The 12,005-nt window shown below is 46.7% G+C and overlaps 1 protein-coding gene across 1 annotated transcript in view; it reads left to right on the top strand.

Moving 5' to 3' along the window:
* The window catches only part of FHAD1 (forkhead-associated (FHA) phosphopeptide binding domain 1), a 138,442-nt gene that overhangs the window by 31,511 nt on the left and 94,926 nt on the right, over window positions 1-12,005 (top strand). Inside the window, exon 3 of the mRNA XM_008572857.1 lies at window positions 7,259-7,526. Within this exon, the coding sequence (XP_008571079.1) occupies window positions 7,259-7,526 (268 nt within the window). The remainder of the gene's footprint in view (window positions 1-7,258; window positions 7,527-12,005) is intronic.

The raw sequence follows: 12,005 nt of genomic DNA, 5'->3' as shown, positions 1-12,005 counted from the left end.
CATTTTCAAGGGATGTCCACGGACCCCGGGAGCCCCCTCGGGGGGCTGGGGGGGGGGGGGGGGGGGCACAGGCCTTGGTGTCCTGGAGAAACAGAGCACAGACCTGGCTCAGAAACCCAGGGACCAGCCCAGGGCTGCTTCCTATCTTTTTGGGCAGACCACACACTCTTACCAAACTGTGACCACGTTGCCACTTTTCCTAACTTTGTGGATGATCACTTATTCATTCACTCAGTCACTCAGTCTGGCAAGACTGAATTGAACTAGGCCAAGTCTAGGGGTAAAAAGCTATTTGCAAAAATCTAGATGTTTTCTCATTAGATTTTATTCCCCATTTTATGGACTGACCAGGAAGCAAATAAGAACTTGAAAGGAAAGGGAAAAAACCTTAAGCTGGAAGATTCACACAGATGGGCAAGAAGATGGGCCAGAATGCAGTTATATGTCCTTTAACCCACCTGGTCAAAATCCAAACCAATGACTTTTCTGAACTCTCAGAGACCTATTTCTTTAAGCTCCAAAACTAAAAAATAGTATGTGATTTGACAGTTCTGTGTTCTGAAATGTATAATCCCGATTTCTGAAACTGAAAACCCTGAATATAATTTATCCTGTTCTTGGGGACTTAGAATTATTACACCACTCTGAATTGTGGCAACACCTGGGAACCGTGGCGGGGAGAAGACTGTTTGCCCCGGCACCAAATAGCCCTTCTGCTGGCTCTTAGCACTGACATCTGTGTTTTCTCTTTATCCTGTCTTTCCCTGTCAGTTGCTCCTCTCTGCTGGGGTCAGTGCCTCCTTCCACCCTCTCCTCCTCTTGTCCCCTCCATGTCCCTTCCAGTCATTATAGTTGTATAGTTATAAGAGTAAAGTTGAGTAAAATCAGAGGACATAGGGGCTGGAAGTGGACCCAAAGGACTGTCCTATGAGTAAGCTACATTAGTAATTGCATATGGAGTTTGTACTATTTTTTTTCTGGAAACTCAAAGGCTTTTTCTATATATATAATTAAATAACTCTTTTATTTTGGAATAATTTCAGATCTACAGAAAGTTGTAATGATAGTCCAGAGAGTTCCTGTCTACCGCTCTCCCCGTTTCCCCCATCGTTAGCATCTGACATGACCATGGTACAGTTTTCAAAACCAAAAAAAAAAAAAAAAATCACCATTGGCACATTATTATCAACTAAACTTCACAACCCAATCCAGGGTACATTGCACTCATCATCAAGACTTAGTCTCCTCGAGTCTGCAACAGTTTCTCAGTCCTGTCTTGGTTTTCATGACCTTGACAGCCCCAAGGAGTACTGGCCAGGTATCCTGGACAGTGTCCCCAGTCTGGATTTGTCCGATGTTTTTCTCTGATTAGACTGGGGTTATAGCTTTCAGAAAGCATGCCACAAAGGTGACATGTCCTTATTGTAACATCATATCAGGGGGCGCCAATATCCACGTCTCCCCAGTGATGTAAATTCCATCTCTCAGTTAGAAGCTGCTTCCCAGGTTTCCCCACTGTAAAGTCACTATTTTTCCTTTTCCATACTCAGTTATTTGGGAGCATGTCACTAAGTGTAGCCAACCCTCAGAGGACAGGGGAGGAAGGGGTGGGATTAGGCTCCTCGTCCTGGAGGAAGAGAATCTATGTGTGTTAAATCCTCCCGTCAGGAAGATTGTCCCTTCTCCCCCATTTATTTATTTACTCACTCAAGTATTTATATCAGTATGGACTCGTGTACATTTATCTTATACTCTGGGTTACAATCCGCTACTATGTTATTTATTTTGTTGCTCAAATTGTTCTAGCCTTGGCCTCTGGGAGCTCTTTGTGGTTTGTGGCTGTGTCCCTTCCACCTGCCCTGACCCTTTTGTTTTTGAGCCCTCCTTACCTTCTGCTATTACAAGATGCTCCAGACTCATTATAAATTTTCTCTGCCCAACCCCAGAATCAGTTGAAGTCCCTTTAACTTACACTCTGTTTGCCAGTTGTTCAGTTCAGTCAGCAAATACCCACAGTGTGCACCAGGCACGTTGCTGGGTGTGGGGCCCAGCCAGTGATTTGCTGATAAATATTTAACAACCAGCCCTCTGAAAAAGTAAAGTATGCATGTGTAGTTTACTGATGCAAAGAATGTGTAGCGCATTCTTTACAAATAATAATAAAATATACAATTCTCTTTATTGTAAGTTGCATCTAGCCATTGATTCTTACAGATCATTTTCATTTATTTTTGCTGAACTCTTGTATTCCTAACCAACTTATGGTAGCAACTGATGAGCGAGTGAGTTTCCATCCTTAATATTGGTGGATGTTTTGGTTTTCATTTATGAGGAGGACAAAAGTGGAATAAGAAAGGCGTGTGTTGGGACCTCACATGTCCATCAATGACAAGTGACTCCTCTGCTGCATCAGATAGTAGTTTTCAAATACCAGAAGAATATTTCTTCAATATTTGGTACTATTCATAATGTAATAGTTACAGACAAAACACACTTTTAAGTTTAATCTGTATTATTATTCTTCGTCACCTTCTAAAGTGTAGGCAATCAACAACAAAAAAAATCAAGCACTGATTTGTAGCATTTCCTGATTTCTATGGTGTAAATACTCCCCCTGTGGCTGATTTCAAGCTACAATATAACATCACCAGACACAGAGTTGGAAAGATGTGTGGTACACATCTCTTATTATACAGCATTGCCAATACACAGCTACAGCAGAGTTAAATAACCTCAAAAGCATAGGTAATAATAAAATACAGTAAAATAATTAGGAAGTGATGAGTAGTAAGTATTTTTTACCATTGTTTCTGAATAATTTAATCGTAAGTGTATATAACTTAACTCTTATGAGTGGCTGTGTTTATCAACCGGCTCACAGAACTCTGAGCATTTAATAATCCGCTCTCACGATCCAGTGTAAGCTGGCCCCAGCTCTCTTGTGCAGCCATGGGTGTGTCGTAGCTCCTGCCTGGATGGAGGCTGTGGGCCTCTGAGCTGCTTCCCCAGCCCTGCATGTCCCTTATGAATAACGCTACCATAAGGGGGTCATCAGCGTTCCCAGAAAGTTTCATTTACAAGCAGCCCATGCAACAGCTTATGGTTTCTGCACCATCTATTTATTTTCATTTTTTAACTCGGAGTATCTCCTATTCTTCATTCACCAATCATCTTAAGATCCTTTTGCGAGTATGGAAAGCAGGCATAAATCATGACTTCGAATAACCTAGAAGCTCTAAGAGCACATGTTTTGGAGTCAAAGAGCGTCACCACTTCCTGGCGGAGGGACCTTCCTTAGGCAAGTCACTTAACCTCACTGAGTTTCATTTTCTTAATCACAAAAGGGAGTAAAAATGTCTCCCCCATCCCCATTCTGATAATTAGATGAGATCACATAAGTTAAGGAAACAGCACAGTCTCTGGCACGTAAGTGCTTCTCTACATGGTGGTCCACACACAGCCGCAGCAGTGACTGTAATGGCAGACAGCAGAGAACTGGACAAGCTTTTCAAGGGCAGAGTCCACTTCCCTGCTTCATGCACAGCCTCCAGGTCCTCCTGGCGGAATGCACAGATCCTGTAGCACTCTGCGTGCAGAACTACCTTAGTGTTTTAGGGTGTCCCCCTCTCTCTGCAGCTTTGACAGCGTTAGAAGCAGATGTGGACGTGATAACACAAAGAAGTAGATAATCTGGAAAAAATAGCTTGTAATCTCTTGAGTTAATAGTTGGCTAGTGTTTTGTTCAAGCTGATAGAAATCCAGCAGTGGGTGTGGTCTAGGTGGTTGACAACCTGCTATTTTAAAGATCATGTAGAAGAAATTGGGAATAGCATATGCTGTCTCAAAAACGAAACAAATAAGTAAACACCACGCAACATACCATATGGTCAGAGACCAGGAAAAAAAAGAAGAAAGGCATTAGCATGTATTTTTAAACTCAAATTTCTAAAACCAAACTCATTGATAACTGACCTTGACCCCAGGCTCCATGTACATTCTAATGTGAGCACAGCCAGGAGGTAGCTTTCAACGTGAGTCATTTTCTTCTGTTTGTTTTTCCCCATACCTATTTCCTTATAGTTGCCAGCAGCAATTTCTGATAAAACCTTGACCTTGCTTATGATAGAGCAGACCTGATAAGTAGAGATAACCAGCTCTAACCTTCCAACTAATGCCACCCTGAATCAACAATCTTTTAAAAAAGGAACTTTATTTTTTTATTTTTGAACCTAAGGAGGCAATCACAGCCTTTGCTGCATTTATACATCATACCACTTTCCCTTTAGAGACCTTATCAGTAGGGCTCTATGTTGCAAGTGACAAAAACCAGCCCTAGCCAGCCTCACGGTACAGGGTAGGACCTGGGCCAGGGCTCAAAACCAGCTTCTCTGTTTTCTCACCCCTGTTCTCTGTTTTCCACAATGCCAAGAGGGGAGGCAACCCACATGTCCATTGCAGGTGAATGGATAAGCAAAATGTGATATATCCACGCTGTGGAGTATTGATTCAACCTCAAAAAGGAGGGAGATTCTGGCACATGCTGCAACATGAATGAACCTTGTGAACATTATGCTAAGTGAAATCAGCCAGCCACAAAAGACAAATACTGTCTGGTCCCATTTATATGAGATACCGAAATTAATCAGATTCATGGAGACAGAAAGGGAATAGTGGTCACTAGGGGCTCAGGGGAGGGGGGGAAAGGGAGGTTATTTAGTGAGAACAGAATTTCACTTTTGCAAGATGAAAAAGTTCTGGAGATCTGTTTCACAGCAATTCGAATATACTTAATACTGCTGCTGAAATGTACACTTAAAAATGGCTAAGATAGGTGGGTGGGGTCTGGGGGTAGAGCAGCAAAAAAAAAAAATGGCTAAGATAGTAAGTTTATGGGGTTTTGCAGGTTTTTTCACAATTAAAAAAAAAACCAAAACAACAACAACAAAACCAAAAACCAGTTTCCCTCTCTCTGTGTCTGGGATCCCCTGGTGCTGGCTACATTCTCAAGTCCCAGGAGGTCACCTGTAGCTACAGATTCTGGTGTCCAGCCAAGTCTCCCTGGGTTTCCTTGGCTCTGATTGGATTGCATGCCCCTTCTCTGAACCAATCACTATGGCAAGGGAATATGATTGGCTGCTTGTTTAGCTCCACCCACAACAATGGGCTGAGAGAGCATGAACAAGATTGCCCAGAATCTCCAAAAGATGCTGAGCGGCTTCTGGCCTGTCCACTACCAAAGTGGAACCCTTGAGGCATGAGACATGGTCACTCCCTTTTGCACCCTTGCCATTAGCTGGCAGTGAGGCACATTTTCCTAAGAGGCTCCCCTGAACCCCCCAACACAAAACCTGATTCCTCCACCACAACCAACAATCTCTAAATTTGTGTTCTACAAGCCTGGGGTAAAACACATTCAAATGTACCCCTTTCCGCCTTCAGCCTAGTCATTCAATAAATATTTGTTAAAGCAATAGGAATAGGCTATAGGAACAATTGAGGCAAGACAGCCCCGGAACATTCAAATGTACCCCTTTCCGCCTTCAGCCTAGTCATTCAATAAATATTTGTTAAAGCAATGGGAATAGGCTATAGGAACGATTGAGGCAAGACAGCCCCGGAGGATGGGAAGGGGCAGGATGGACGGAGAAGTTAGTGCAGGGTGGGAGCATGACACCCGCTTCTGAAATGCAAGAAAGGAAGAGAGGATGGGGAAACACGGACATGTCAACAGCGGAGGGAAACTCAAAACCACACATAAAGTAACAGAGTCCCGGAACGCCGCCAAGTCGCATTCCTGCAAACTGATTTTAAAGTGGACCAGTGTCATTATGAAAGCGGGGCCAGATGTCCCTGTGATTGGAGTTAGGTGATCCTTGAGCTGCTGTGAAAAGTCTGTAGCTTAAAGGTTGGGTCAGTGCCCTGAGTGAGTGGACAACCTTCCTCTTCAATAAAACCCAGCTGCAGCTTGAGGAGGTACTGTCTCTCATCCTAGAAGCGTCCTGTCCTGTCTCGTTGTGTGTCTCGAGCTCATACTCTCTCTAGTCCGCGGAAGGAGAAGCGGGAGCCCAGGGAAAGTAGATGTGTGGCCCGACGTAGGCAGCAAGACTCCGAACTTAGTTTCTTACTTGGAAAGTGTGTTATTTCCGCCAAGAGCACTAGAAGGGACAGAGTACGAGAGAGACAGAGAGACAGAGGGAAGGAGAAAGAGCGGGATTGAGAGGGACAGGGACAGTGAGACAGAGGAAGAGAGAGGACAGAGAGAAGCCATCAGATCTTGATACCAATCCCCCCCACCACCACTGCCTGAGCTTGGGTGAACCCCTGAGCCTCTCCAGGCCTCGTTTATGACATAGGAAGAGACCCCCCAATGGAGGGCTCTTGTGAGGCACAGGTAGGTTCAGTGCAGTGAGCGACAGCACTGACCCACGTCAACGTTTAGCCACCAGGGAGGAACCACCACTAAGGCATCGAGCTGAGACAGAAGCCAGGCGTCAGCCCCTCTCCACACTCGCTTCTCCACGGTTAGGTGCTCTCCGTGGACAGTAGCTGCAAACACCTTCCCCAGGGTCAGACGATTAAAGGTTTCCTTGATAGATATTTATGGAACATCTGCCAGAATCAGGTGCACTAGATGTTGAGGATCAAAGGATAATGAGACAGTCAAGGTACCTGCCACCCAGAGCTGTCACCTTCAGGGCACAGACAGAGAGACGTGCAGTGTGGAAGGAAAGAGAACAGGCTGTGGAGTCCCAGAGAGCTGGCTCCGATCTCAGTGACTGGCTCATTCCTTCTTTCAACCAATATTTGAGGACTTGCTATGTAAGTGCCAGGTGTTTATCTAGGTGCTGAGGATACAGTGGTGAGCAAAATAAATGGGAAGTCCCGAATCCTGTAGAGGTGACATTCTGCCAGCTCAGCAGCTTGATACTACATCTATGGTCTTGGGAGAGTCACTTGGTCTTTCCCAGCCTCAGCATCATCACAGTATTGGGTGTATTAAATGAGTTAGTACATGTGAACCTCTTGGCGGGGTACCTAGCATAAAGGACACACCCACTAAATGGTGGCTTGGACCATCATCCCAAACTTGAGGAGAGTCCAGGAAGGCTACTGGGGAGAGGGTGACAGAAGCTAAGATCTAAGGGGGAGGGAGGTGGCAGAAACTGAGACCTAAGGCAGCGAGTATGTGACTGGGACAAAGGAGTGGAGACCATCCCAGTTAGTCATAAGCCCCTGACCCTCTTGTCTGCCCCTGCAGGTCTCCTACCCATGGATGAGGGGCCCAGCACCGTGGCCAAGGGCACAGCCACCTCGGGCCCCACAGCAGCCGAACCAATCACCCTCACCACCATACGTCCCCTTCCACCAGGGCACCAGGCCAGTGCCCGTGCAAAGGAGCTGGTCCCAGGGGTTCCCCAGGCCCACCGTGGCGCCACCTGCCTCACACAGGCGGCCTGTGAGCACCAGCGGGAAGATGTTCTCGTTTGTGGTGGACAGCGGCCCCAAGTCCCCCACCATCAAGCAAGGTATGCATCCTGCTTCCACCAGTGGCTTACTGGGGGGATTTAGAGCCGTAAGGGTGGGTCTTGATTTTTGGTTATTTTCTCAATCATAAAAGTAGAACACAGTCAATTGTAAAATTTAAAAAAAAAATTCAGGATGACAGAAAGTAAGAAAACAGTTAAAAATCATCTGTGATCCTTATCACCTGGGTTTCCCCCGCTGACTTTCTGGCGCACATCTCTCCAGACATGGTGCTGCTACCTGTACACATCGGTGCCGCTGTGGTGAGCGTGTACGCCTGCGTGTGCCTGCACGTCTATGTGATCTGAACTGACACACTTTGACTCAGATGTGCAGAAATATTGGTAGCTGAAATCCCCTTTGCCCTCAACAGCCATAGGAAGTTTTAAAATACTTTATTACCATTTTACAGGTAAGAGGAGACTGAGGCTTATTGAGGAAAATTACTTCCCCAGAGGAGACATATTCAATTTAATCTAATCTAATCTGAGCCCTCCGAATGATCCAGCAACTAGAAGGCTTACTTTGAGCTGAATTAAGGCAACTTGGTCACGCACAGCCCTTGGGTTCTTTTTGATTGATAGCAATAGCAGGTAAAAAAGTTTGGGGTGGGTGAGGGGCAACTTCACTAGCACCTCCTTGCCTGGATAGGGAAAGGGAGCCTAAGATCAAATGCTGCCCTCATGTGGGTGGACACTCAGTAAACACCGCTTCAGCAGCAGAGACCCCAGTCGGTCATAGAGCCTGTTCTGTGGCTCTCATGAAGTCCAGGCTCTGTGTCCTTGAGTGGCTCCGGTCATCACCTTGCAGAAAGGGGCCTGTTGAGGCAGCCACAACAGGGTTGTGGAGGCATCCAGAGCTACCCCTGGAGATGGCATCAGGTGGCAGAGATGTGAACCAAGACTGGACTCAGGACCAGTTAGGATCAGACCTGGAGCCTCCCTGGGGCGCAGGCCGCATACCTGGCCACTCAGCCAGAGCAGGGGTTCCAGTACCTGAGCTGGTCCCCAGGTTATGCCTTCCTCCATCTGACTGTTGGGAGACCCTTTCTACCAGTCATTGTACTTGCTAACAGGCCACCCCTTCACCAATAAAAGCCCCTTCCTTGCCTTCAGCTGGGTAACTGGGAAAGCCTCAGGTGTCACAGCCGCCTCTGGACCATGGCCTTTCTGATGAAACATTGCTGACCACCCCAGCAGTGGGGACGCCTGATTAGGGCAACTGACTGTCCCTAGGTTGAAGGTGAAACTAACTGCACATACACAAGTAGCATCAAATTGTCCATGTGGAATATTTAAGAAATAAGCCTGTGACCATCATCAATGCACACCAGGGGCCTCAGAATTCAGCTTGGAGATTGTGGTCAAAGTCTGCTCTGTAAGAGCTGGGTTTTTTCCTAATCTCACCTCTCCCCTATTTCTTTTTTTTTTTTTTTTTTTTTTTTACCCAGTTATACATGTTGGCAGGAAAGGAGACATTAGGTAAAGATGAAGGTGACAAAGGGGAACTATTCTAGCCCTGTCCTTTCTCATAGGGCAGCCACCAGCCACACGTGGCACTTGAACGCCTGAATTGTGGCTAGTGTGATCAAGGAACTAAGTATTCAATGTTAATGAATTTCAGTTTCAGTTCTTGGAAAGTCTTCAGTATTCTTGGAACATATTGGGTATGTAAATCAACTTTTTCAACTATGTTTTTACAAAATCTAAACAAAAATCAAGTCTTTCTGGTGAAAATTTAGCTTCCAAACTGAGGTGCACTGGAAGTGTGAAATAAACCCTGGACTTCAAAGACTTAGTACAAAAAAAAAATGCAAAGTTTCTTATGTTTTTGATGACATGTTGAAATAGTAATTTTTTTATATATTGGGTTAACTAATGAATGTCAACTTTTCTTACTTTGTTAATGTGACTGCTAGGAAATTTAGGGTGACATTATGTCGCTTGCCTTATGTGTCTCTCAGACAATGCTGCTCTAGTCAGTGAGGCCCGGGTTGCTCAAAGTCCAGGAGGGTGAGTTGGGAGGAGAGTGAACTTTGATAAAGTTTTCTAATCCTGAAGTCAGGGTGCGGGTGGACAATGGGAAGCTGCCAAAACCCATCAGTGAAATTCTCTGCAAAGCCTCTCCGCTGTCCCTCTTACTCTATTCAGTGCTTTCCCCCTAGTGGCAACTGCCTTCCAGAGGACATAGGGAGGACGACAGAGGACACGGGGAAGAGGGGGAGAGTATTGGAAAGAGAGAGAGAGTCACCATCTTGGTCCTCTGGGCCCCAGGCCCAAGGCCTGCTCCCCACGTGGAATGCATATTCCCAGGGTGGTGCGGGCACTGCTGGTGTCTGAACTGTGAGACAGAGTGTCTGTTGTCACCCAGAGCACAGCAGGGCCTCTCCCTGGTCCCGCTGGTCTGGCAGAGCTGCCATCTCTCCCGTGGCAGCAGGAAGCCCATGGGGGTGTGTAGGTGGACAGGTTGTAGGTGGGCAGGCGGGGAGCTGTCTTTTCTCAGCTATTTCTAGGGAGACCCGGTTTGCCTGGGACTTTCCCAGCCTTAGCACTGAAAGTCCTGCATCCCAGGAATCTCCTCAGTCCTGGGCAAACCAGGACAGTTGATCACCTTAACTATTTCATCCAGGCAGTCGCTAAAACTCCTTTAAGTGAACATGCATTCAATCCTTGCATTCAGCGGAGAGCGAGACTGCTCCTGCTGTTGGGCTTGTCAGGGTGGACCCGGTTCCTAAATTCACTCCTAAACACCCTCCTTCGTGCATTCAGCACGTTGGTGGGGCCTGCTGCTGTGACACCGTGTGCCCTGCTTCCGGAGCCAGAACACCTGGGCTCAGACCCGGACTCTGCCCCTTCCCAGCTGGGTGACCTCGCTCAGGCCTCCCAGTTTCAAACACAGAGCTGATAGGAGCACGTCCCTGACTGCATCGTGGTGAGCGCTGGAGTTCACGGATGCAAAGCTCTTGGGACAGTGCCTGGCCATCAGGGAGCCTTTAAGGAGTGTCAGTTCTGAACGTGTGCCAGGGCTGTGCTTCTGTTCACAGATGATGCTCCTGAGCACGTCTCCCTGCCGGCGGATATAGATCATGCACTGGGGTGAGACCACTTTCCAGTTGTCTGAGCTTGGCCACAGGTTTTCTCTCTCTGTGCCCCAGTCTGCACTTCTGTAAAGTGGGATTAATGATAAAACTCACGCTGAGGGGCACAGTGGTGAGAACACTGAGACATGGTCCCCAAACTCATAGAACTTACCATCCAGTTATGGAGATTCACATTAACTAAATGAGCACAGAAAAACATCTATGACGTGGTAACTATGACAGTACCAGGCAGGAGAGGTACGTGGTGCCATGAACTTATAACGGTAGGAACTGACTTAGCTGGGGGGGTCGAGAAAGGGTTCCCGACGGAGTGACACTCACGTGCTGAAAGGCAAGGGACATTCACTTGTGCAGGGAGGAAGGGAACAGCATTCCAGGTGGAAGGGACTTCCAGCACCAAGTCCGTGAGGTGGGCAAGATGCAGCCGGTGCAAGCGATGGGTAGTGTTGCCCAGGGGTTTGCCCACGGAGGAAGGTGGCTCAGGATGGAGCCAGACCCTGTAAACAGGGCGATGGGAAGCCAGGGCAGGGTCTTAGGCAGGAAGGGGACGTGATCCAAGTTCCAGCCGTGCCAGGAGAAGTTTGACTTTGGAGGCATCCGCCACCACAGGGAAAAGGGCAGTATAACAGCAAAGGGTTTTGTTCGTTTTCCCTTTGGAAGAGTTTTGTTTGATGGGTTTGTTTTATTGTCTATGGAGAATGCATAAGAAGTCCAACCCCTATAAAAGCAGAATCAGTCCTCTCCTGTGATCCCAGCCTGTTCTGGTGCACAGACAGAGAGGGTGGGTGGGTGGATGGGAGTCCAGGCCCCTTTTCTCGCTAGTGCCCCGGGAAACAGGAGGACCAGTGCCGGTCACTCAACATTCAAGGCCTGGTGTGTTCCCCAGGCACGACAGCCCATTGCCTGTGTCCACTTGTGGCTCTGGGGTCCACAAACATGTTTGAGATCTGGGGGGGAAATTATTGGCTCTAGGCTGGCCAGTTAACTCAGTTGGTTAGAGCACAGCCTGGTAACACTAAGGTCACAGGGTTTAGATCCCTGCACCAGCCAGCCACAAAAAAAAAAAAAAAAAAAAATTATTTGCTCTAAAATACATAAGATATGCAGAATCAAAATGAATAAATGATTGAATAAATATCCACAAATGAGATGGTGCAGACTTCCTTAATTGTTAATGTTAACATTCATCCATGTTTCATTACATTTGAAAACAATGGGTTCAATTTCTCACTTTGCAAGAAGACCAGAATGCACAGCGATTACCCAGAAGTCTTAGTCATTTGGAAATTTTAAATGCACTGCTTGGAGCCAAGTAATCTCAAAAGCAGAATTATAGAGATCGTTTCAAAAATTTCTGCACCAAAAAAAAATTGTGCAATGT

Source organism: Galeopterus variegatus, unplaced genomic scaffold, assembly GCF_000696425.1.
Source record: "Galeopterus variegatus unplaced genomic scaffold, G_variegatus-3.0.2 Scaffold843, whole genome shotgun sequence".
Taxonomy (NCBI): domain Eukaryota; kingdom Metazoa; phylum Chordata; class Mammalia; order Dermoptera; family Cynocephalidae; genus Galeopterus; species Galeopterus variegatus.
Note: the sequence above shows the minus strand (reverse complement) of the source record. Positions and strands in the feature narration are given on the sequence as shown.